Source organism: Anabas testudineus, chromosome 18 (genome assembly GCF_900324465.2).
Source record: "Anabas testudineus chromosome 18, fAnaTes1.2, whole genome shotgun sequence".
In the NCBI taxonomy this organism is placed as follows: domain Eukaryota; kingdom Metazoa; phylum Chordata; class Actinopteri; order Anabantiformes; family Anabantidae; genus Anabas; species Anabas testudineus.
In genome coordinates, this window is record NC_046627.1 from 24,967,111 (window position 1) to 24,990,566 (window position 23,456).

Here is a 23,456-nt window from a genome sequence, read left to right on the forward strand (position 1 = left end):
GGCATGATTCTGGGTAAAATAGAAATCACAATTTCACTCAATTCAAATCACAATTTGGCCTCATGATCCTTACTCTTAATATATTTTCCTGTTCATTAAAACTTGTTTACCGTCTGCTATCTTTACAAATACAAGACAAATATGATCGTCAAACAAAGAAAAACTCTGCTCTGCTATTATTTATGACACATTCAAAACAAATGTATTTGTGTGTGGCTGTGAAAGACAGAGTCACTCAGTGAAAAATGCTGATCTCACACTAAAGGATGCAATCAGCATCAGTGTCTCCAATCGCCAATAGCCGATCTGAGAGGTTGTTTCCATATCTGACCCCTGTAATGCAGTCCTGTCATCTGTTAATGCAGCTAAAGAGAAATGGTAGCATTTACTTTCATGCAGTGGATCATTACTAGTGCAAGCATGACAGTTGTTGCCATGCTAGAGTGAGATTGCAAAGGGGGACTGGATTGTGATTGTCATCTAATGATTAATTGTGGAGCCCTAGTTTAGACGAAGATGAGGAGGAGGTGGGGCAGTAGCTGACTGAAGTCGTATCCCATGTGCATAATCAGGGAGCTGCACTAAACAGGAAAAAGTGCTGATGCCGGTCCATCCTTTTTTCATGAACAGCTTCCTTCTTATACAAGTGAAGAACAAATGGATAAGGGACAAGAGCAAGGGCATCTCCTATTTTCTCTTCCCCCCCTTCAATAGAATATAAGTGTAGCAATTTACAGTTTCATTCAGCTTCCACAGCAGCAACCAAGATGGTCAATATAGCGGACAAAAATTTCATTCAGTGCTCATGCTTTGTGTGTGCTTGAACCATGTACTAGTCATTCAGTCCAAAAAACTACAAATGTTTCCTTTTTTCTCCCAATCTCATTTCCCCAGAGGCAAATTATCTTTCTTCTATCTCGTCATTGCACAGATTCCACTTTTCACTGCGTACAGCAGCGCTTTATGGCCACAGTTTCTTCTGCTCATGTTACAGGATTTTTTTTTTTTTTTTGCTGGCAGGAAGCAGGATAGTTGTACACTACAGTAGATCTACTTCAATGTTCAGAGCATCATTATAAATAAGAAGTAATGTACAATAGTGCAAGATCATCAGTGTTGTAAAATGAGGCCTGACATTGTAACATTCACGATTTAGCTTAGCTTTGCAAGCTTCTGCACAAAAAGCAGCTCAGCAAGCCTCTCAAGCCTCTGAGTCCAGGACTAATGTCTTTTTACCAAGAAACTCACTCACTAATTCAATTAGAAACTGCCAAAACTGACTGGACTTGACTGACTGCAGAGTTTAACGTCAAACTCTGGGTCACTGTGCTCGGGTGGGAGATCTCCGAATGTGTTCATGCAGCAGACAAAACCAAGAATTCAGTAAAACTATGCAGCTAAAAGGTCCAGCTCCTTGTGTTTTATCCTATAAACTTAACTTGTCCTAATCAATGTGTGTGGTGAGATCTTTGTTTGGCATCTGATGTGTTCAGCTTGTTTCAGTGGCCTCCATTTGTAGGAAAGATGCTTTGATTGATTGATCAGTTTGATCTTTCTTGCGCAAATTGCAACTATAATCAAAAAAGGCCAACTTCTAAAGAGCAACTTCACTTTGCCGTGTGAGTAATTATAGTGGGTCTGTAATGCTTTGACCATAAATTATTCATAAGCAGGCACTTTTCACGTTCCTTACAGTAGCGTTAATAGTGATGCAAACGGTGCCAACATTTCACTGCTGCTCCCTCCCACCATTTTCTTCTCCATCCTTCCACCTTTCTCTTGGCTCTCATTTCACAAGGCACAGTTGGCTTGAGTTTCCCACCAGCTGGCAGAAAGAATCAATACCTCCCCTCTTTTGTCTTTTCTTCACTTCCTTTGGTCTCAGAGCCTGCATCCTCTGTCCACCTTACTTTGTCTCAGTGTACAGAGTCTATTTTTAAGTCTCCTTTTCATTAACAGCAGGTTTATCGTCTTCCTTGCTCTTCACTCCTCCCTCCTTCCATTCATCCATCCATTTCCTCTCTTTGTTCAGGGCTTTGCCGTCTGTTGTTTTGTCATCCTCCGATGTTCCTCCACTTCTACTTCCCTCTAGCTTTGCCTCAGTTCACTGACTTTAATGTCTGAAAGATTCTATTCCCAAGAAACCATACAAAAAAAACCTGTCCATTTCAATATCACACTTAGACCCATTGTTGAATTTACAAGTTCATGCAGCACACACAGGCATGAGGATTCTGTAGACATGATGATACAAGCCACAGATGCCTAAAATAGCAACCAACCAATCACAAGTGCCAATGTCACTCTGACATGCAACAGTCCTGCACTACTTTATGCATCGTATGTCGCACACACAGCAAAATCTGAGTTTGCCTTCTGCAGACAATGGAGCACACTACAGGGATATCGGCTTCTGTAAACTGAATAAAAAGAATGGGAAAAAAGAGCAAAGCAATGAGATGTAAGGAAAATATATTATCTATTTAGAATAAAGACTAGTTACATCTGCCATTTTAAAAAGTGCATCAGTGCTTATTGGTTTCCCTTCAAACCACTGTACTTCTCAATATAAAGCTGTGGAGGTGGCAGCGGGACAATGTTATTTTAGGCATTGTGTGAAACAGTTCATTAAAAAAAAAACAACACATTTACAGACAAAGTGTTTGCAGCAGTTTTCACAACTGGTTGTTAACTGAATGACAACAAAGAGAAGCCTATAGATTTCTTACAAGACGCCGCTCACGTACAGTGAACGTAGTGTAAATAAATATCACGCACACCTTTCCCTCAAACTATTTCTTAATAGGCCTTGTTCCATGTCCATTTACACCTCTAGTGCTGTAAAAATTACGTGACGGAAAATTAGAAGCCAAAATCAGTGGGTAAATGCTTCCTAGCTTCATCAAGTATCAAGTAATATACTGTAGAAAGCAACAGGCTCAGGCTCAAAATGACTAAGTAAATAAGAAGAGGTCAGAATAAAACCAATGCATGAACTCACTGGTTAAAAGGTAAGAACCACATTCACTGTTTAACTCGGTTGGTTTTCCTGCTAGAATATTAAAATATGTTTTCAGGGGTAAAGCTGTTGGTGAAGTGTAAAAAGCACACTAGCACAAATACATGCAGGGTGTTTATGGCTCTGTAAGTAGTAGTAATATTTACAGTACACTGACCACCTTCAGGGTAGAAGTGCCAATCTGAATTTGTGAGAAACCACCACCACCTCTGAGGGACACCATGTCATCTCTTCACTCATCGTCACCAAGGTGATTGACAGCAGAACTAATTCCACATTTAACACCCTCAGTGGACACACACACACACACACACACACACACACACACACACACACACCTTACAAAGAACACAGAGAAAAAGGCTTTAAACAAACATCCTAATGCTAATAACCTTAAACGTGCACAGAAGCTTATTAAAGAGTCACTAAACCTGTTAATTCATATCATGAAGTAAAGAAAATTCATATTATGTGTTAAAACTACTTTTTTACAATATACTTATACAATATTTACTGAAGTTCGAGTAATTTTTGCTAAAACTATAATGAATAGCATTCTAAAGAGGTAAATATATGGGACACATTTCCACAGATTTTAGAAGATTTAGAAATGTGTCTTACAGAGAGAACATTACTCAAATGGGCCATAAAATATATAAACAAAAATATTTGAGTTACTCCAAGGTATATTTGAACTGCATGTTGGACATATCAGCACATGTATAGCATTGTGCTATCCACTGAAATACCGAAATAAGTACATTTGAGTTTGTGAGCTGACGAGTTGTGGACACTCATCAGCTCACGAACTGATGACTTTGTGATTTGAGTAGCAGTCTTCTCAGGGGACAGTGAGAAAGCGAGCAGACGAGCACAATACTAAGCACAAACATTATTTCTCCCCCGTTCTCCAAAGCACTCAATTACAGATAAAGCTTCTCTTCAAATCAGTTCATCTCCACCCTTATCACAAAAAAACAAAACAAAAAAAAAAAAAAAAAGAAAGAAAAGAAAAAGTCATTTGCAGCATCAAAATGCAACAGCGTTCCAATCAAGACCACTTCACCCACACAAGAACAAGAACTGAATTTCTAATTACAGCTGCACAAAGTATCTATCAGGAGTTCTGTCTCCTCTCTGTCTTAAGGCTACACCGAGAAACTTGACAAACAAAAATGTCAAAGTGAGGATAACAGTGAAGTGTTGATTAAATCAAAGTCACATACAAGCACACATCTGCTCGTCTTTTAACAAACTTCGAGACAAATGCTGAGCTAATTAGACTTCTAAAACCAAAGGACATCTGAGGTGAGCCTATGTGCATATGAAAACACTAATATTCAACAGGTTGTCAACCTATTGAAGCCAACAATTAACTGTCAAGTGTTACTCTCGTTGTACTGTGATCATTTGTGAGCGATGCATTTTGTTTGTTCTAATTTTAACAGTGCTAATGCGCAAGTTGAACTCTTACAATCACGCTATCACATCACAATTCATTACAACTAAGTAATCACTGTGAATCCGATTTAGGTTTTCCATTTGCTAACACTCCAGCTACACAGCAGCCTGAAAAGAGTGTAGTAAACTGTTGCCAGACTGCAACATAAAGACATCTCCAAGAGTAACTGGAAAAAACCCAAACTGTTGATGAGGCAGTTTGGAGCTAAATATCCTATAAAAAAAACTGTTTTTCTACAGCAAAAGTAGTGTAGCCTCATAAACTAAACAAGTTAAACATGATCAAATCTGTTGTCATTATAATGTCTAGTTACCATGAGGAGGCGGTGAATAATCAGCCAAACGGTCTGATCAACCTGAATGCTATTCTGTAATGAAAAGTCTTTGAAACTGAAGCACACAAAAGAATCTTTAAAACAGTGAGCATAAATATCACAGAGTAATTCATTACAGCAGAAGTGTGGTGGTAAAATGATAATTACAGTTAGTTCCAAAGTGCCAATATACCCAGAGCTCTTAAGGTGCATGGCCAAGTAATTCCCTTACGAGTGCTTGACCTCAGCCTAATGCTAGTGTTACACCCTATTCTGTCACCTTGAGCACGTGACCTTTATAAAACATCAGTGACGATAAGAAACTAGGATTATGTTAGCCATCTGTTTTTTTCTATAGCTGCTGCAGCTCAGCTGTCCAGTGAGGAACAAAATTAGTGAGGACAAGGTTACTCAAAGTCGGTGGTGCCAAATTATGTAGTCACTAACTCTTCAATACAGCAGAATGCCGGTGGCTTAGGTTTGATGGTTCAAGCTGCAACAACTGATATTGTACACATTTCTTTTTTAAATATTAAGTGAAAATTGGACAAGACGTTGTCTCTAAGCTGTTCTAGTTCATTTAATGGTTCTCAAACAGAAGAAAGTCAGAATCCTCACGTACAGACCTTCACTGGCCTCCCAGTCTATCTGTAAATAAACTCCAACACAGCTGAGATTATACGTGCACTACCTAACATGTTATGTTAGCTGCCTTGAATTAACTCAACCTCTATCATTGCTAGCATTTCTTTATTAAAACAAAGTGCACACCTATTGTCTAGAAACCTTAGACACTTGTATCACAACTGAAATGACTAATTAACCATGTAACTATGCAAGTAAGATAAGTTATTTCTTTCTAGAAACACTTTTTAAAACCAGCTATATAAAACAGATTCAATAGGAAAGAAATTAAAGATACAGTATGTGATGAATGACAAGGTGAAAAAGATAAAACCCAACTTAGAAGAAAGAGAAAAGTCTAATGTAGACAAAACATTATGGAAATAAAAAAACAAGACTAATTAGGTCAGCCATGAGGTGGAAAGCGCATGTGGGGACAGAAGTGCATATTCTCTTCTGAACATACAAACAAGACTATTATTCATTGATAATGGTACATCTACAGGAACTACCTGTGCAGCCTTGTACATTTAGGGTCAGTGAATGCAACTTTGGAAATGCTCGTGATGTCACAGTCATATCACTTTATATCGCTGCAGCTATAGTCTAACATAGGACAAGTGGTTTAATTTGTGATTAAACTATACTGATATCTGACACCTAATTAATTGAAAGGATGGGAAAGCAGGATTTGTACCTAAATGTGCGTCTTAAACTCCACATCCTAACATAGAAAGCAGGTCCACCTGCAGCTCAATTTACTCCATATTAGTGTATTAAAACCTTTTCAGCCTACTGTAGATGCAAAGATACCCAAATGCTGCACAGCATCTAAAAAGTGATTACACAGTGTATAAATAAGCAAGATCACAACATCACAGTCAGATCGTTCATAAAACCAATGAGAACTGGTTGAGATATTGGATGTGTCTTGACTAATTGAAATGTCAAAAGTAGACCTCCCCCTAAAAACAGAGAAACAAAGCAAAGACGTGACAGCCAGAGAGCTGAGGAGAGGACAAAAGAAGTAAATTCTCCCTAAGTATACAAAATCAGCTGTTTGAGAAGCAGAGCAGGTCATTCGACAATATCTCGGATTTTCCTGTGAGCTCAGGCTCGATATCCACCACACCATCAGCCCGAAGCATTTTTACTAAGAGCTGAAGTATAACTTGCAGCCGTCAGTGTTGCCAGGCAACTTTGTTCTCTAGGACATCCTAACAGGAAACGCTGTGGCCTGCAGTGAGTTCAAAAACGGTTTCTTTGAAAGACTCAGATGGAGGCTGCAGATAATGGAAGATGAGCAAGACGCACAGAGGACAGAGCACCAGTACTATGAAGATGCTATTAGGACCATATAAGAGCTGAGAAATAGCAGGTGTTCATAGAGGAGTGGGAGAAAAAGATGATAAATGTGAAAATACATAACCGTGTGTGTGTATATACATAAGATCAGAACACTTTAATGAAGAATTAATGATAAAATAATAATAGTACAACTTTCAATCAACATTCGTGTTTCTACAGAATAGAATTGAATGTGTACTCCAGTTATTTGAAAAGAGCCTTCTTGTCGTGTGTGACTGTATGTGCGCACACACACACACACACACACACACATCATGATACAATAGCAGTGTAATGTCTTGAACACTATGAGATTACTTTCCAATAAGTAGCTGATTGAAAAGAAAAGCCTCTAATTACACTGCAAATTGGACCGGATGCATTAAGGTGTCTGAGAGCACCTATCTTTCAGTGCAGCACTCAGCAGTTCAAATGACTCCAAAAGAAAACAATGACAGTGGCTTTCAAGTGGCCACATGTGACTGTTCATGTGTGTGTGTGGGTAGGAGCTGCAGGGATATGCCAACAAACATGCTGCAGAAATTAATCCTCTCTCTCCCTTTCTATTCAATAAGGACCACACAACATATTAAAAATAAATGTCACCTCGCACTCTAAAACACAAACACACACACACACACCTGAGCCCCAAAGATCAGCCTTGGTGTTGCTTAGAGAGCAGGTTTAAATACCTGCAGCAAGAGCTGGGCTCAGCTCTGAAGTGGAAGCGTTCACACACCCCGACACAAAGGGAAACGCAATCACAACACATAGCAGGGAAATCCAGGAATGACAGGAAGGAGAAGAGTGGGAGAGAAAGAGAGGGAGGGAGATGGGGCGGGTGTCTGGAACTAGAAAAAAGGAGGCAGAGGCTGAGACAGTGAGACCCCTGGTGATAATCTGCAATGCTGCAGGTTTGGAGCATACAGATGAATGAGTTACACATGTCTGCATTACAGTGCTATACTTGTGAGGACTAATTCAGTGCCACAACTGATCAATGACAGGCAGATGCTACTGGAGCTTTATATTTAACAGACATGAACTTGTCATTGATCGTCTCAATCAGTATCAATCACAATGGCTATTTGTCTAAAGGAAATCTAAAACCAAACTAACATTTCTAATCATTACTGTTGTCCTTTATCATCCCCAACATACAACAACCAAGGAGCACTGAGCTCAAAGCCTGTTACCATCAAGTCCATCATTAGCCTCCCTCTTCAGCAAGTCTTGATCTCAACCCTATCCAAAATGTGTGTCGGTCTGTGCCAGAAAACCAAGAAATGTAACTAATCTCTACCATTCCAGCCACGAAGAGAGGTTAAAAAAAATAAAAAACAGCCCTGACAGTTGTGCCGAACTTGAGATTTCACCAAATGTGAGGTGAGTTGTATGTAGCTTTGACCCTGCACGCATAATCTTCAGCCTGTGTAGCTGTCAGAAAATGATTCTTCCAAAATTCTTAGGGTTTCATTTCTTTTACAATCATTAGTTCTGAACTGATGGAGCCTTCTGCCACTGAACAGCAATTTTAGGATAACCGTGACCTGGATAACTGAGAATCTTCACAGACAGTCAATGTGTGTGTGAGACTGTGCACACGTTGTTGTTACAGAGCCGCGTAAGTCGTTTGAAATGATAATATGCAGAAAAAAAAAAAAAAAAAAAAAAAGGTCATGGACAAGAGCTCAGCACAGCTCCTAAACAGCAGACAAGGAGACATAGATCTGGATGGTGCTGTGATTTTGTTATTGCAGCACTCACACTGCACTAGTAGAGCAAGGTCACATCTTGAGTCTCCCATAAAGTTTCTGTCTCTTACATAACCATTTCTCTATCAGTATCATCAAGGTCATTTCTTCAGCACAGCACCATTCTCGTCTCCATCTTCCTCTCCCACTCTTCCCTCCTGACTTCTAGCCATTCCTCAGCTGGCCCATTACCTGAAAAGGCCATTACTTGAAATCTCCGGAGAGATGAGGCTTGACTTCCAAGTGTTGCTGTCATAGTTGAGCCACCTTATTGGAAACACTAAAGCCAGAAAACGGTGACAGAAAGGATTTCTAAAGGCTAAATTGGCATTCACTGTGCAGGGAACATTTTTGCATTTTTTATTTTATTTTTTACCTCGGCAGTGCACAACTCGTGACAATAATCATAACTGTTCATGAGAAAAGCACTCAAAACCTGTTCAAACATTCATTTCCAGAACTGCATTTACCGTCTGCACTGCTGACATCCATTTCCAAATAGCATTTTCATTTTCACAGTTTAGCAAATCACTAATGTCTCCCTCATTTGAATCCCAGGTCAGCAGCACATTAACATTCCTGAGAAGAATCTAGTTGTTTCGCAGCCCAATTATAGACAGGAAAATGAATAGCATTGGGAATTGCTCAGACGTCCTATATGCACCCTACTGCCTGAGCCAGGACACCTTTTTCATCGTCAGTGAGCCATTTCTCCTTAGGTCTGCCAAGTTTTCATAACAAGTGGTCAAAACTCTGTAGCACTGCACATTCAACATGCTGACACCTGCCTTGACAGCTTAGAAGAAATACTGCTTCCAAGTTAATAAGCTGCCTTTACAGCACGCTACAGCCCCATGAATATTAATATCATTTTAATACACATCTATTAATTCTGCGCAGTCAATGATTAAAAAAATGACTATGAGTATGGGTTCAGGTTTCCATTCATCCAAGAGCATTTTGCCTAATGTAATGAAATTGTCTAGTTCAAGAAATACCTGGATAACAGACTGAAATAGAGTTAAATAAAAATTAAACAGGAGAGAGAGAGAGGCAGAAACCATGAGAGGTTACGTGAGCAGCTGATTAAGACCAATACTGGCCAAAACACAAACATACCTGTCTAGCAAGGTTGACAGCATCAGCATGAAGTCGGTCTCTCAGATGAGGGTCCAGCTGGAAAGCTGGTGCTATCTCAACAACCTTCAAAACAACAGGATAATAAGTCAGAGCACACTACTGTCAAAATAGTAAAAGAGTAATACAACTGCTCCATAATAATTAGCATGATTACTGTTACTGTGGCATCTGAAAACAAAGCACCCGAGTTAAAAATATTGTGTCGTTTTGATCCACTAAGCTAAAATGTTTGTGTGCCACTAAAGGAAATGTAAACAAAAATTAGTACATTTTAAATGTTTTATTCAATTACACACCTACACTATTGTATTGTACACTATAGTCTTTAGTAGATTAAATAAGGTTTCAATTTTCTTACATTAGCTATGAAGTTTACACAGCATGGGTCACTTTATCAAAACAGCTGGAGTGAATCACGTGGCCACATTCAGCCTTTTTGTTTGGCCAGGCCGTGGCTGCTAGGTGGGTGAGGTTCACCATTTAGAGGCTGATACGTTTCGTTCTACTGCGTCAAACAAGTCATCAAGACAAGTGGTCCGTGTGATTTTAGAAGAGAAACTCCTTCTGTTTTTAGCAAATCTGAATTCAGATATCCTCTCCAAGTATGAATAGCACTTCCAAGATGTTGAGAAAAACAAAACAGTCAGTGCTCTACCCCCAAAATCTATTTCAACAAGCAACTATTCTTGTTTCTCTGATTCAAAAAGATCTTAGATTAAGGGCAAAAGCAGATTAAGCCTCACAGAATCAAAGAGCAGCAGCTCTGGCATGAACAGAGCTGCTAATATGATTATCATCTATAATTTGATTAAAGGGCAAAGAAAAAAAAAAGTGATGAAAACACATGATTGAAACTGCTCGGAGGTGACGATATGTAATGAAATGTTACACGAGGTAATCAGCTTCCTCTGATGAAAGCATCGTTATTTTGAGTGACATCAGATGACAGTTTCCATTTTCACTCTCGTGTTGTTCAGAAATGTGCGTCTTATTGACAATCAAGTGAGAGTGTCATACGTTTCTAGCACCAGCTTTTAAAATGGCAATAATGATAATCAATTGAGAGTTATGTAGTTTTGATGAAACTCAAGTTGATTTGCTAGATAAATATGGAACTGCTGCATTAGCTGCTGACACTCCTGTAGCAGTGGCTAATGGGTAAAGAATCGTCTTATCCCCCCAATGCTCAGGACATCTGTAATTCCTCAAAACACCAGAGCACAATAATCACTCTAATAATCAGAACTATTATTGCCATATTTATTTAAATGTTGCTTAAATGGAAATAACACTCAACAGGCTTGTGTATATTTAGCAGTGCTTGCACTGTGATTTCTGCTTCTGATCTGTGACTGTCACCATCCACGAGAGGCTACAGTAATCTATGTAACACATCAGCAATGCGATGCAGACCATCTTAAATTCAAACATTTATTTGGGTTAGGTGAATTTTGAAGTGAGGACTTCACCTTTTGGTGTCTCCGCTGAATGGAGCAGTCTCTCTCATAGAGGTGGATGACATTGCCATATTTATCTCCTAGGGAAAGACAAAGAGAAGTAGGGGAGGAAATGAGGGGGTTAGGGGTGGACTACAAAACAGTTACATAGAAGAAGAAGAAACAAAGCAAACAGTGGGAGTATCTGGACAAGAATAGGAAAACATTGGATGGCAAAAATAGGACTTTAAAAAAATAAAAAGTGAGATAGAAATTAGGTAAATGGCAAAAGCAAAAAGCAGAGAGCTGGCAAAGACCGTTTTGAAGAGATAATTCACAAAATCCCTTGCATGCCCTAAAGACAGTAATTAATCACAGTGACCACCCGCACACAGCGCTACACCTCACTAAATTCTGAATACTACAAACACACAGAACAGCAACCCCCTGCCAAATCACAGTCGGATGTGTGTCCGATAACACTTTTGCACACACATTCACATGTACAGTACATGCTCCTGGTGCAGACACCTGCTGCACCTTTAGTGACCGTACTGACTTTCAGGTTCTGTACATAAAGTTACCTTCACTGTAATTAGAAAAAAGGAGGAGCTGAACAATCCTCCGACAGCCACTAAATCTCATTCCCTCTCATTTGTCCCTCTTCCTCCTTTAGTACTGCTGGTCCAAGGTCTTTCTAGGCCTTCTGCTTTCCTAATGAACTTCATTTCTTATAAACGATAGATAAAACAAGGCATCACAAAAGTTGTAAAGTGTACTTACCAAGGATCTGCACTTCAATGTGTCTTGGCTTTTCAATAAACTTCTCAATAAACAGCGCTCCGTTCCCGAAAGCAGTCAGGGCTTCAGAGTAGGCCCGCTGGTAATTCTCCTCAAGTTCCTGACAAACAAGAGAAACATCCGTGTCTCAGTTGGTGTTACTATTCAAGAGCGTCACAGCGCACATTTGCATTTCAATTAGTTTTGTGCAACATATTTCAAAGTTATTTAATCTCTGCATCAGGTCATTTACTTTCAGTCAGTAGCTCTATTTCTCTCATTTTCCTTGTCATTTCCCTCTTTTTATATCCTCGTACTTAGAAACAAATGTTTCTACATCCTTAGGGTACAAGATGGTACACAAGATCTCTGGGAGCAGGCTGTTGGAGGTCACAACCAAGCGTGCTGCAGGTCATAACTCAATCTGTGTGTCAGTCTGTGATGTCCCTCCAGCCCATGCAGTCTCATCTACTGGGGAAAGACCGAGCCACCATCGTGCCCCTTCCCAGTGCCTCAGGACAGGATATTGAGCCCATCGACTGCTGTCACCTCATGGCCTTGACAAAACATACTCTTGGAAGAAAAACAACCAGGTGCTGAAGGCTATAGCAGAAATCGTCGGCATTGCAGCAAGTGGCTGCAGGTTTTAAAAAAAAAAAAAAAAAAAAAAAAAGAAATACTATGTACTGTAAATACAGAGGGATCACTGTGTTTAAATAGTTCAATTCTTGAATGAAAGTGAAAACATTTTTTCACCTGTCACATTATTCCTTTAACCTCCCATCTATCTGTTTATTTGTCACTGTGCATGAAAAGTTACTTCACATCTTTTTGCACAAGTATCAAATTTGATTTAAGATTAGTTTGCTTGTGCTCAGCGAATATGGATTTGAGCCAAAACGAGGACACTAGTTGCTTTGTTTTACTCGAAGCTTTGATGCAGTTCAGTGGCAAATTGCAAGAGCATGCACATCAAACAGTTCCATCTCCACCTTATCTTTCACCTATCAGAACTGAATCAATGACTGGACTTATATTCATTCAGGTTCATTTTTACAAATGAAAATATTAAAAATAATTAAAAAGTTACCACATTTGTTACAATACAAGTCACAGAGAAGAGATGGAGCTCTAAGTCATAGACCCTCCACAGTTATCAAATCGCTGGTGCACCTCTATTTTTGTAAATGACAGAAAAGACTTTTCAAAGACTCGGTGCGAGCACACTTCCATTTGTCTCTTTCCACATCAGTTGAGTCTGTCTGTCAGTTCTGGCCACTGGAGCTTTGATGTGTGCACTCCTCTTTTCCCTCTTACTCTTTGGGAAGGCACGTCACGTCAGGCTCTGAGCTAAAGTCTGGCTCTTTAATGCTGCCTTGCTTATCAGTAAACATACACATCTCATCCTCTCAACATGTTCAACAGTTATCTCTGGTAATTCAGCATACTAATGACCTACGAGGTAGCCTTGATGGAACAAAAAGTCAGTCTCAACCGTAGAAAAAAAGGAGTCTCTTGAATCTTTGCTCACATTATATGATGCCCCTGTGACTTAAGTGAATAACTAGAAATGTCAACAACTAATTAGTGCAGGGTACAACTCAGAAAAGGTCATACGTCCCAATGGACTGCTGACTTGTGAGGCTTAAAAAAAATACAGTACAACACATGTTTGTGTAGATTAGTAGCTAAAGTATGAAATTGCTGTGGCTTACACAGACTAGTCTTGTTCAAATGTGATGTTTTTCTATGGCTTAAAGGTTTAGTGGCTATAATGGCCAGTGGGCTACAGTCCCATACTAATATGGCTAGTGCTTCTATAAAAAGTGGACCGACTACATGAATGCAACAATGTTTAACCATTGAATTGATTTAGTTGCTGTTCATCAAAAATGTCAAACATTCACTGGTTCTCTGAAAAAGCGACTTACATATTGTTTGGTTTAAAAAAGTAGGTAAAGAAATATCTAACAGTAAACACAGGCAGCCATGGAGACCTAAGGAGGTGGTTTTGCTCTGTGTAGCTCTGATTCACCACTGATCTCTAACCTCCTATCCGACTGGACAACAACCAGCTGCAAAAGTTTGACATGGTCAAACTTGAGGCAGAAACAGGGGAAAACTGTGCTTGTTCAAATGGGCAGTGACCACACACACACACACACACACACACACACACACACACACAGGCACTAGAAGCACAGCTGCCCCCAGGCTATCCCCTGAAATAAACAGAAATGACAACTTGCCTGAAGGACTTTGCGTTCTCTCTCTCTTGGTTTTTGTTGGATTAATTGAAAAATATTTAGATTGCATTAATAAAATGTAATTGTGTTTGTTTTATTTTACCACTAATAATAATAATGTTTAAATAAGATGCTAAACAATTAATCAATATCACAGGTCACATAAGTTTCAACAGTACACAGGTCACTGAACGTTTTATTCTATGAGACTCTTTCATCTGAAAGATACATTTAAATAGATCAGATAAATACCTGCTAAACATATCAAATGTGAATGCTCATATGGAATAGTGTCACATTGTCACTTTTAAGACGTGAAAACATAATAAAGTGTTTACTAGATTTCAGAGCATGCTGCCATGTAACCAAAATAATATTAGCCTAATAAGTCCAGTTGTGGCCTACACTTTGCTCCATGAAAATACTGTGGTCATCAGCGTGACAGCTGTTATGACAACCCATCAACGCTGTCTGGCAACAGCACGGTTACATGACAGAGAGGAGGAAGATAAAGATGATAGTGGCACATTGGTAAATGTAAATCTGCCAAGGGACGTACAATACATCGGTAATTTTGATAATAATAAGTTACTGAAGACATTTCTTAAAAAAGGAAAATCTTTGTTTTTACCTGCCGCAGATTCTCCTGAACACATGTACGATGGGCTTTGTTTTTCAACCTTTTACTATGATCATCTTATGATTTGAAAAGTGGGCCCTGGACCGTTAAAGTAAAGACAAAGTGTTCGTCATGTCTTGATGCAGAAGAGCAAGACTACAACACAGAGAGATCCCTCAGGCTTCACTAGGTGACGGAGGCAATTTCAGAGCGCACACACCGAAACACAGCAAGTGATTGGCGGACAGAGAGAGATAAATGACTGGGATGTAATTTCTGAGCAATTTCACTTTAATGCAACGCAAACAGAAAATTAATGAAAACCAGAATTTGTCATGTGGCCTGGTCGGCTATCAAGCTGGGTTTGTTTTCTCTTTGCTGGACAAGCAGGAAGACAAGATTTATGTTGTCACAGCAAGATGTTAAATTACATCTATCACAGAAGGGATCGTGTCCAGCGGCAAACAAGCTCACCTCATACTCTCTGACCACCCTCATCCCTCGACCACCTCCTCCGTAGGCTGCTTTGAAGATGATGGGGAAGCCATATGTCTGGGCAAATGCCTGCGCCTCCTGCAGGCTGGAGATCGGGGAATCTGTTCCAGGGACAACTGGTACACCTGTTCAAGGTTAAGATGACCAAGAGATACATTAGCTAAAGATTTGTTTAATAATGTATTTTCTCACAAATACAAAGATTGAGCGTGGCAGCGAGTAAAATCAATATGCATCCTCACAGTATCAAATGGAAAAATATTGACAGTGACAAGTGCCAGGAATTATTGCAAATGTGGGTTTAACTTTTCAGAAACAGATAGATACTATCAAGTATCCTGTCTTTGACCTCATTTGCTTACAGTAAACATATTAATGCTACAATTACATAATTTTACAAATGCCATTACCAATCCACTCTTAAATCTTTTATCACATTTTTGCCAACCACCCTCTTTCCATACCTGCATTGATGGCCAGAGTGCGAGCCTCCACCTTGTCTCCCATCTTGCGGACCGTTTCCGGGCTCGGTCCAACAAACATCACCCCTGCGTCTGTGCAGGCCTGAGCAAAGTCTGCGCGCTCAGAGAGGAAACCATAGCCTGGGTGGATGGCATCTACATTGTTGTCCTGGGAACAATAAAAAGTTTACATTCATTACATTTCTGTGCGTTGTGCCTGTGGACTTTGGTGTCTCAGTTTTAAAATTCATCCTACTAAACTAAGATGTACTGAGAAAGAAATTTCAATTAAGCAAGCATTAAAACACCTTTTGGTTCACATTTCATTTTAGCTCATGATAAAATATTTGCTAATTGAGCCCGAGACAAAGGAGACGTTGCTGAGGTAAGCAACGTGTGTTCTGTTAAACAGGGAGCCACTGCAGGGCCTCGGTTAACACTTGTCTGATTATTATTGAGAGCCATCTTTAGCACACACACACTGCTGGCTAGTGAAAAGGACTCAAATGTCACTTGCAGCAAAGGACTGTGAGCTAATAACATATTTTATTCTCATTCTGTCTTAGTTGCAACTGCCCTAATCATCATGTACTCAAGGGACACCAGTAGGAGACCGAGTAGACAGGCATGCATAATTTGATGGTCCGGGGGAAGGTACTGAGACAGGGTAGCAGACAGATACAGTAGCTGCCGAGCTTGACAGATAGAGCCATCTCTGGATCAGTAAGTGCCATCTGCTCTTGGATAGACCGACTATAATTATGGGCTGTCCCGTTGTTAAGGGAGCTGTTAGTGGCAGGCTAGAGGAGGCCTCGAGTCACACACATACACAAAGTGCATGCACAGTCACCCACCTACTCACACACAGAGACAGACAAGTAGATGACAGAAAACTGACGCAAACACCCAAGGATGAGACGCACTCGTATAAGCAAGATCATACGCTCATGTGCCTTCACAGTTGCAAGCAGACACACGTTTTCACATACAACATACTGTATCTATGAAGATTCACATACACAGAGCACTGAAATGGAGACTGGAGGCTATTTTGGTAACAAAGTAAGAGTGATGCACAGCGTGAAGAAGAAGTAAACATACACTGAATGTGAAACTGTGAGAGGGAGTAACAACACACACACACACACTCTCCTTGCTGGCATGGGTTGGCTGGGCTCCCCGACAGGCAGACGGATTTTGAGAAATGAGTTGGACTGCAAAGGCTCCCCAACTTGGCTGGCTGACCACATGCCCACACAGAAAATTATAAACTGTGAGAGACTGATCAGGAAAATGATAATGAACAACTGGCAGCATGGTGAAGGGACGGAAGGAAAGGAGGTAACAAGGAAGAGATCTGATCTAACACAGTGGAAAGTGGCAGTGGGAAGAGAAGGAGAGGGAGTGAGACAGAACCATAGTGAAAAAGAGAAAAATGGAGGAAGGGAAGCAGCGCAGAGGAACGAGAGGAAAAACGGGAGATAAGGGAACGAAAGAGAATTTAAAAAAAAAAAAAACAGACAGCAGACAGGTGCTTGAGAGATGGACAGAAACAAGTTGTGTCCGCTTCCTTCTCTCTAACAAAAAGGTAAATATGAACAAAAAGAAATACAAGGATTTGGCGATTAAATACTCAAGACACAACATAGCAATGGGAGCTTCAAAGGTCTTGGTAGGCGACGCGTCTTGCCCTTTGGATAGAGTGGTTTCCCTCCGTTCCAGTGTTCATGCAGAGTTAATTACCTACCCGCTCCAGCTCGGTGCAGTACCATTCCCATTTCACTCCCAGAAAGACAGCAAATATGCAAAATGTTGAACTTTACCTTACAGGCTAATTAAGGACATCTATACAGTAACTACTTCAAAGTAAATCCCTTGAAGCAGTGAGGATGGGGATCATATTTCAGCTTAGTTTAGATTTTGAATATGAAAAGACACTGTTCTCCATCCAAAATCCCACTATTTGCACCACTTATCAGTGCAAGATGAGGCTGATCTATGATGACTCACTGCAAGTTGCCTTCATGAATATTTACTTTGTATACTCATTGCTTCAGAAGAGCCACGCCACAAGCACTGTATTGTATGGAAAAGCACCGGTGGCCTTTTAATGCACATGACAAACAAATCTTTTAATACTTGAGACCCATTTATCTACAGATGAGATTTAAAGGTGTACTCCAGCAATTTACCCTGCTACAGGCTCAAGGAAGTCATGCCACTCTACTTCTGTATCAAAAATAACATTTCAAATCTCCCTTGAATCAATTTCAGCTGTTTACCAGTAAAGGAATCAATCAAGTCTTTCATAGAGTGAAATGTGATTTACCTTGGCTACTTTGATGATGTCAGGAATGTGCAGGTATGCAGCAACCGGTGGCAGGCCTTTCCCAATCAGGTAAGCCTCATCTGCCTTCTGCCTGTGAAGACAAACGCACACAGGTTACATTAGTGAGATGGAAGCTCTCACAGATGTGCTCCCAGCTCTCAAGCACACAACCATAATGGCTTCGGGGCAGCATTTCCAAGCTTAGCAAATACAAGGCAGCTGTATTTAGCCAAATAAAGGACATTATGCTTATTAAAATGAGTACTGTTATCAGCCTTTTATAGGTTTTATGTTACCGGTGGCGAATCTGAGAGAAGGTGGCAGAAATGAGAGGGAGCTTGTGTAAAGGGCAAAGGAGGGATGAGAGGCAGAAACAGGTGGAATTAAAAGCCTATAGCAAGACGTATTAGTCAGTGAGACCAATTTTAATAATAAAGACACTGGGAAGTCAGAGGAAGACTCCTAGTAAAGCAAATTAAGATGTTGAACAGAATGTGGTAAACTAAGCAGTGTGATTAGTGTTTGTAATGTTAATACAGTTATATTAATGATCTCTTAATGCCAAGCACAAAACAAAGAAGTGGCCCAAGGAGAGGAAAAATGTTCCCAAGCTTCCACTAATTGCTGCGGATTCTAATCAAATGCTGGCATTTCATGGTCAATACCCAGCAGTTTAGTGAGACATCTGCCTGTTACGCCTTCTTTACTTAAACCACTGCAGAGTTATTCAGCTCTAATGTAGCAAAGATTATTACCTGTGCATCTGCCCGGTGTCTTGCTCCGAGTAGACAGCCACGGTTCGAATCCCCAGTTCAGTGCAGGCTCTGAACACACGGATAGCTATCTCACCTGGAAGACAAGAGCGGCGGATGGTGAAGCTGGTGGTTATTTCATTTACTCAGCAGCTGTATTGCCTGTGTTTTGCCTGCCTGTTTTCTTTCCATCCAATCTTTCCTTGCCTTTTTTACTCCCTTTATTATTTAAATGTCTTTATTTTGTATCTATAGTCTATTAGATTGTGTGTTTGTGCATGCGCAGTGGGATGCTGTACTTCTCCTGCCATCATCTAGTTTTCATAAGCACACATTTCATATGATTTAATCAACATCCTGTAAAATAGGCCCCATTTCACAACTAATGTCTCTGCTGAGGGAATAAAATAAACTGGTTTTATAGGCCATACATAAGATATGAAAACAACAACAAACTGCGCAAAAATATTGACACTGCAACAAGTGAAGTATTTTTTCTAAAGTTACAGACAAGCAAAACGCTGCCTGCCTTTTATCTTGCTGTCACAAAAGCCAAATACTTGTTTTTCCAAGCGACCCACGGTTTTGGAGAGAAAAAAGTTTCATCAATGAAAACTAGTACGAATTGTTGTTTCTGCTTGAAGGGGAGGACACCATTCAAACATCTGAAGAGCAGTTAAAAAAGGCAAAGAAGAAAGAAAGCAGATTTTAAAGGACATCGGTGCAAAAGCAGGAACATGGCTAAGAAAGACAGCTGTAATGTAACTGATTTAAGATGGGCAATGTAGAGAGTACAAGAAACAGAGTTTAGAAAAGAACAGAAAACGGGCAAAAGACTGAGGAACTATAGAGAGATCTGAAAGAAGTGAGGCACCAAAAGAAACACTGTTCAGCAAGTTTAAGAAAGCGACAAATAACTGGAGAGAGGAGAACGACAGTGGAGGGAGATAAAGGAAAAGAAGAGAAGTGAAAGACGCAGAGTCATGGGGGTAAAGGGAAGATGGCAAGTAGAGACAAATCACATGTGACAAGTGCTGAGGAGGACAGAGGAGAGGAGAGGAGTTAAGATAGGAAGGAAAGGGAAGAGGAAAAGAAAGGACAAGAGGTAAGAGTGAAAGAGCAGAGAGGCAAAGGCAGAGAGGAGATGTGCTTGGTGAAGTGGAATCTGGGCTGATATGATACGATGGTCCGGTCTCTCTGTGACACACACACACACACACACACACAGTCCGGTGCCCTACACTACAGTGTGATGAATGTGATCTAATGTTGTGCTGATATCGCGTCAAACCAATGTGAAGGAGAGAGAGGTTGACAGAAAGCCTTGGTGTGTGTGTGTGTGTGTGTGTGTGTGTGTGTGTGACCACAATCTATCTGAATCAAACTGATGGATTAAAGCATTTAAACAGAGTCTTTACAGGAGGGAAGACATCAATGTATGCATGCATATGCACTACGCAGTAAACCCACTGTGTACCACGTGTTCAGGGATTCAAATTGAACGGGAAACCCACGCCCCAGTCAGTCAATCTGAAATAATGACACACTGAACCACATCAAAAGCTTGAAATGTGCCCACGGGAACGAATACAATGGGAGGCTCTAAAAAGCAATTCAAATAAAAAGCACCAACACTTATTTGTCAGTCAAACCCTGCATGTGACCTGACAGCATCATTTACCGCACGCCGACGGTCTCTCTGGACAGCACTAGCATTAACAGGAGGGGGCTCAGTAATTGAAGTATTACCAGAGCACATCAGCATGTCAGCATGTTTACACCGTGTGTAATAATCAGTGGCAACTGCTTAGTTTCTCTATAATTATAAGTTCATCGCAGACCCCACTTATGGTGATTTCTTGCCACTTGTATATATTTATTTCTTACTTTTTTTGTCTAAGAAACTCGCTGCTTTTGGGTTAAAGGAATGAGGCTTGCTAATGGAGCCACCCACACACACTGTGTGCTTAAATATTAGTATGTGTCATGGCAAACTAAATGTTGGCCATTAAAAATTAAAGAATCTTCCCGCGCCTCAGGAAGACTGTTAAATGTCATAACTTTTTTTTCTTACATTATAAATGAAACGGCATTAAACTGTATTTAATGTAATGGTACTATCTGAATTGCCTGCCATCCTCTGAGGTGAAGTAGTACTATTAGGCTTAGATGGCCGACGGTCTTACCTCTATTAGCCACCATGACTTTCTTGATCGGTCGATACTCGCTCTTCGGTGCAGAGTGGGCAAAGCGGGAGAGAACGCATGCCCTCCTCACAGCCAACAGGCCGAGGCCACCTTGGACAACAGTGTACCTCAACATCCTGAAAGAAGACAAAGAAAAACCATACACAGTCAATGTCTCTGTTCACTTAAAATGTAACCCAACATGTGAAGGGAGGAGGCAACAGAAGGAAACATTCGAGCTAGTGATCAAGTCAAAATCGAGTCACACTCGCCGTTTTTAAAAACAGACAAGTAATTTCCCTCCACCCTTAGTGCCAGAGAATTAAAGACAGAGTCAATTAGTCAAAAATCTATTTAGCTGCAAGTCTACAAATGTACTAAATCAAGAAAAGCTACAACTCACACCGTCCGACAGTCTGTGAGTAGGAATCATTTGCTAAGCTCAATTTCTCAGGTGAAAAACCAGCTTTAAGGAAAATGATGTGATAACAAGGCTTTGAAAATGATAAAGCAGATGTGAGCTCTATCTGCAGAGATTAGATGTAATGAAGCATCAGGTCCTGTTTAGTTGTTACCCAGAGCCTATTAATGGTGGTCTTTTCTCACTAGATTTTAATTGGCCTTGTACTGATATTGAAAAGGAATCCTAGGGTATTCAAGCACCCTGGAAAAAAAAAAAAGCTGTATTATGAATGAATGATAGTTTGAGATTATTTGTTGGACAGTTTGTGAAGACACCATATCCATCTGATGCCTTTTGGAGATAAGCATATTGGTTTGTTAGTCTGCTCATAGAACAGCCGAGAGCCGAGAAGATAAAGGAAAGATACTGTCATCTTGAGGCTTCATAGCTGCCACTATATAATGGTTTGAGCCCTAAATCATTGTACGCTATGCATGGGACTGACAAGATACACACACATTACCAGAAAGACATGGAAAAATGGCAACCTATTTCATAAAGATAAACGAGCTGATAAAAAGGGACCTACTATCGCAATAAAAGGTTTCACTTATATGATTAGAAGGCCAAACTGCAAACTCTTTCGAGAAAGCAGAAAAAGTATGTGGGAGCCAAAAAAAAGCTGCTGCACTGCTCGCCAATCTGGTTCCAATCAGCCACAGGTGGGTCAAATTGATGGTGTTACTGCTGTGTCTGTGGCAGGTTCTTCCTAATTACAATCAAATAATCTTTTATTTGCCCGACAATTTTCAGATGCATAACACAAACCATACAACTTGGCCCCATTAATCCCATTCAAATAGTTAATTGTCAGGAAGACAGAAACTCGCTGATATTCATCGCCTGAATACAAACCAATTTTGTCCTCAGAGACAGCAATTAGGGTGACTAAGTGGCACAGTCTCACTGTACGTGAATTAATGCTTACATTTTTTTTTCAGCACCACCACGCTGCACTCAAACAAAAAGGCCAATTATCGCATGAAAAAACACACACACAGGAACAAATCATACACTACAGCTGGTTTGATGGCTGCATAATCACAGACAAACACACTAAATTAAGTATTGTTACCAAACACACACAAACTTAATGTTACCCCACAACCACCTGGGAGTGCACAAAGACACACGTGCATGAAGGTGCAAACAGTTTTTAAAAAGAAAAACTACCTCTTCAACAGGACAGTTCATTCACTAATATAGGGAAACATGTCAGCTATACTGGTGAGAGCTATTTAAGAGTGCGTCTGAGTGAGTCTCCCTGCAGCAGCAGCTTCTTCTTCTTCTGGTCTCGCTACAAGGCTGAATCTTACCAACAGTCCTTTGCTGCCACACTGTGGTCAAACAGCAGCAATGTGGCCAACAGAGGCCACGTCAAACTACCTACCTACTACCTAAATGAGCATATTGTGAACTTAAAATAAAGCCTATTTGTCACTTGATGACTCAAACAGCACATTAACAATAACTGTGAGGGCTGTTTCCTAAGCTATATCACAAGCTGAACATTAATCCACAGTAAGTGCTGTGCAGCTTCTCTAAACATTTAATTCAACATTACAGTTTACATTTTTGCAATGTGTCACTGTAAGAGGTGAATACAGTGTGAAAAGAACGTAGTGAACATGAAGCAAATATGCAGCAAAGCAGCTTTATTCATTCAGACAGTATTTAATTCTGGACTGATAATAATATACAGTATATTATTCATAGTAGTGAACCGAGTAAAAGAACCAGTGAGTGCCCTTAAACCGTCAATGAGTCTTTGAAAGACCTTGAGATTGTGAGAAGACGGCAGTATACACTCTGAAACAGTACACTGTATCCTGACAAAAGCAGCAGCCCCACACTATAAAACAGATTCAGTTTCCCAAGGCCTGAATGCATCAGAGAGACAAAAGCAGACCAAAGAGCGAGCAGGAGCAACGCCTAGGGTGGGCAGAGGCAGATCAAATATTATCTGTGTCAGGCATTAACCTTATCTCCTCACTTCTGCTGAATTCAGCTGGATTATTTTAGGAGCAATG

General features: G+C 40.3%; 1 protein-coding gene across 2 annotated transcripts in view; it reads right to left on the reverse strand.

Annotated features, from left to right (window-relative positions):
• pcxb (pyruvate carboxylase b) overlaps window positions 1-23,456 on the reverse strand; it is a 224,576-nt gene that overhangs the window by 193,150 nt on the left and 7,970 nt on the right. For both annotated transcript variants that reach the window (XM_026353535.1, XM_026353536.1), the window contains exons 2-9: window positions 20,964-21,100; window positions 18,781-18,874; window positions 18,026-18,116; window positions 15,700-15,865; window positions 15,215-15,360; window positions 11,879-11,996; window positions 11,129-11,196; window positions 9,639-9,722 (exon numbers count right to left, since the gene is read on the reverse strand). In XM_026353535.1, the coding sequence (XP_026209320.1) occupies window positions 9,639-9,722; window positions 11,129-11,196; window positions 11,879-11,996; window positions 15,215-15,360; window positions 15,700-15,865; window positions 18,026-18,116; window positions 18,781-18,874; window positions 20,964-21,100 (904 nt within the window). The remainder of the gene's footprint in view (window positions 1-9,638; window positions 9,723-11,128; window positions 11,197-11,878; window positions 11,997-15,214; window positions 15,361-15,699; window positions 15,866-18,025; window positions 18,117-18,780; window positions 18,875-20,963; window positions 21,101-23,456) is intronic.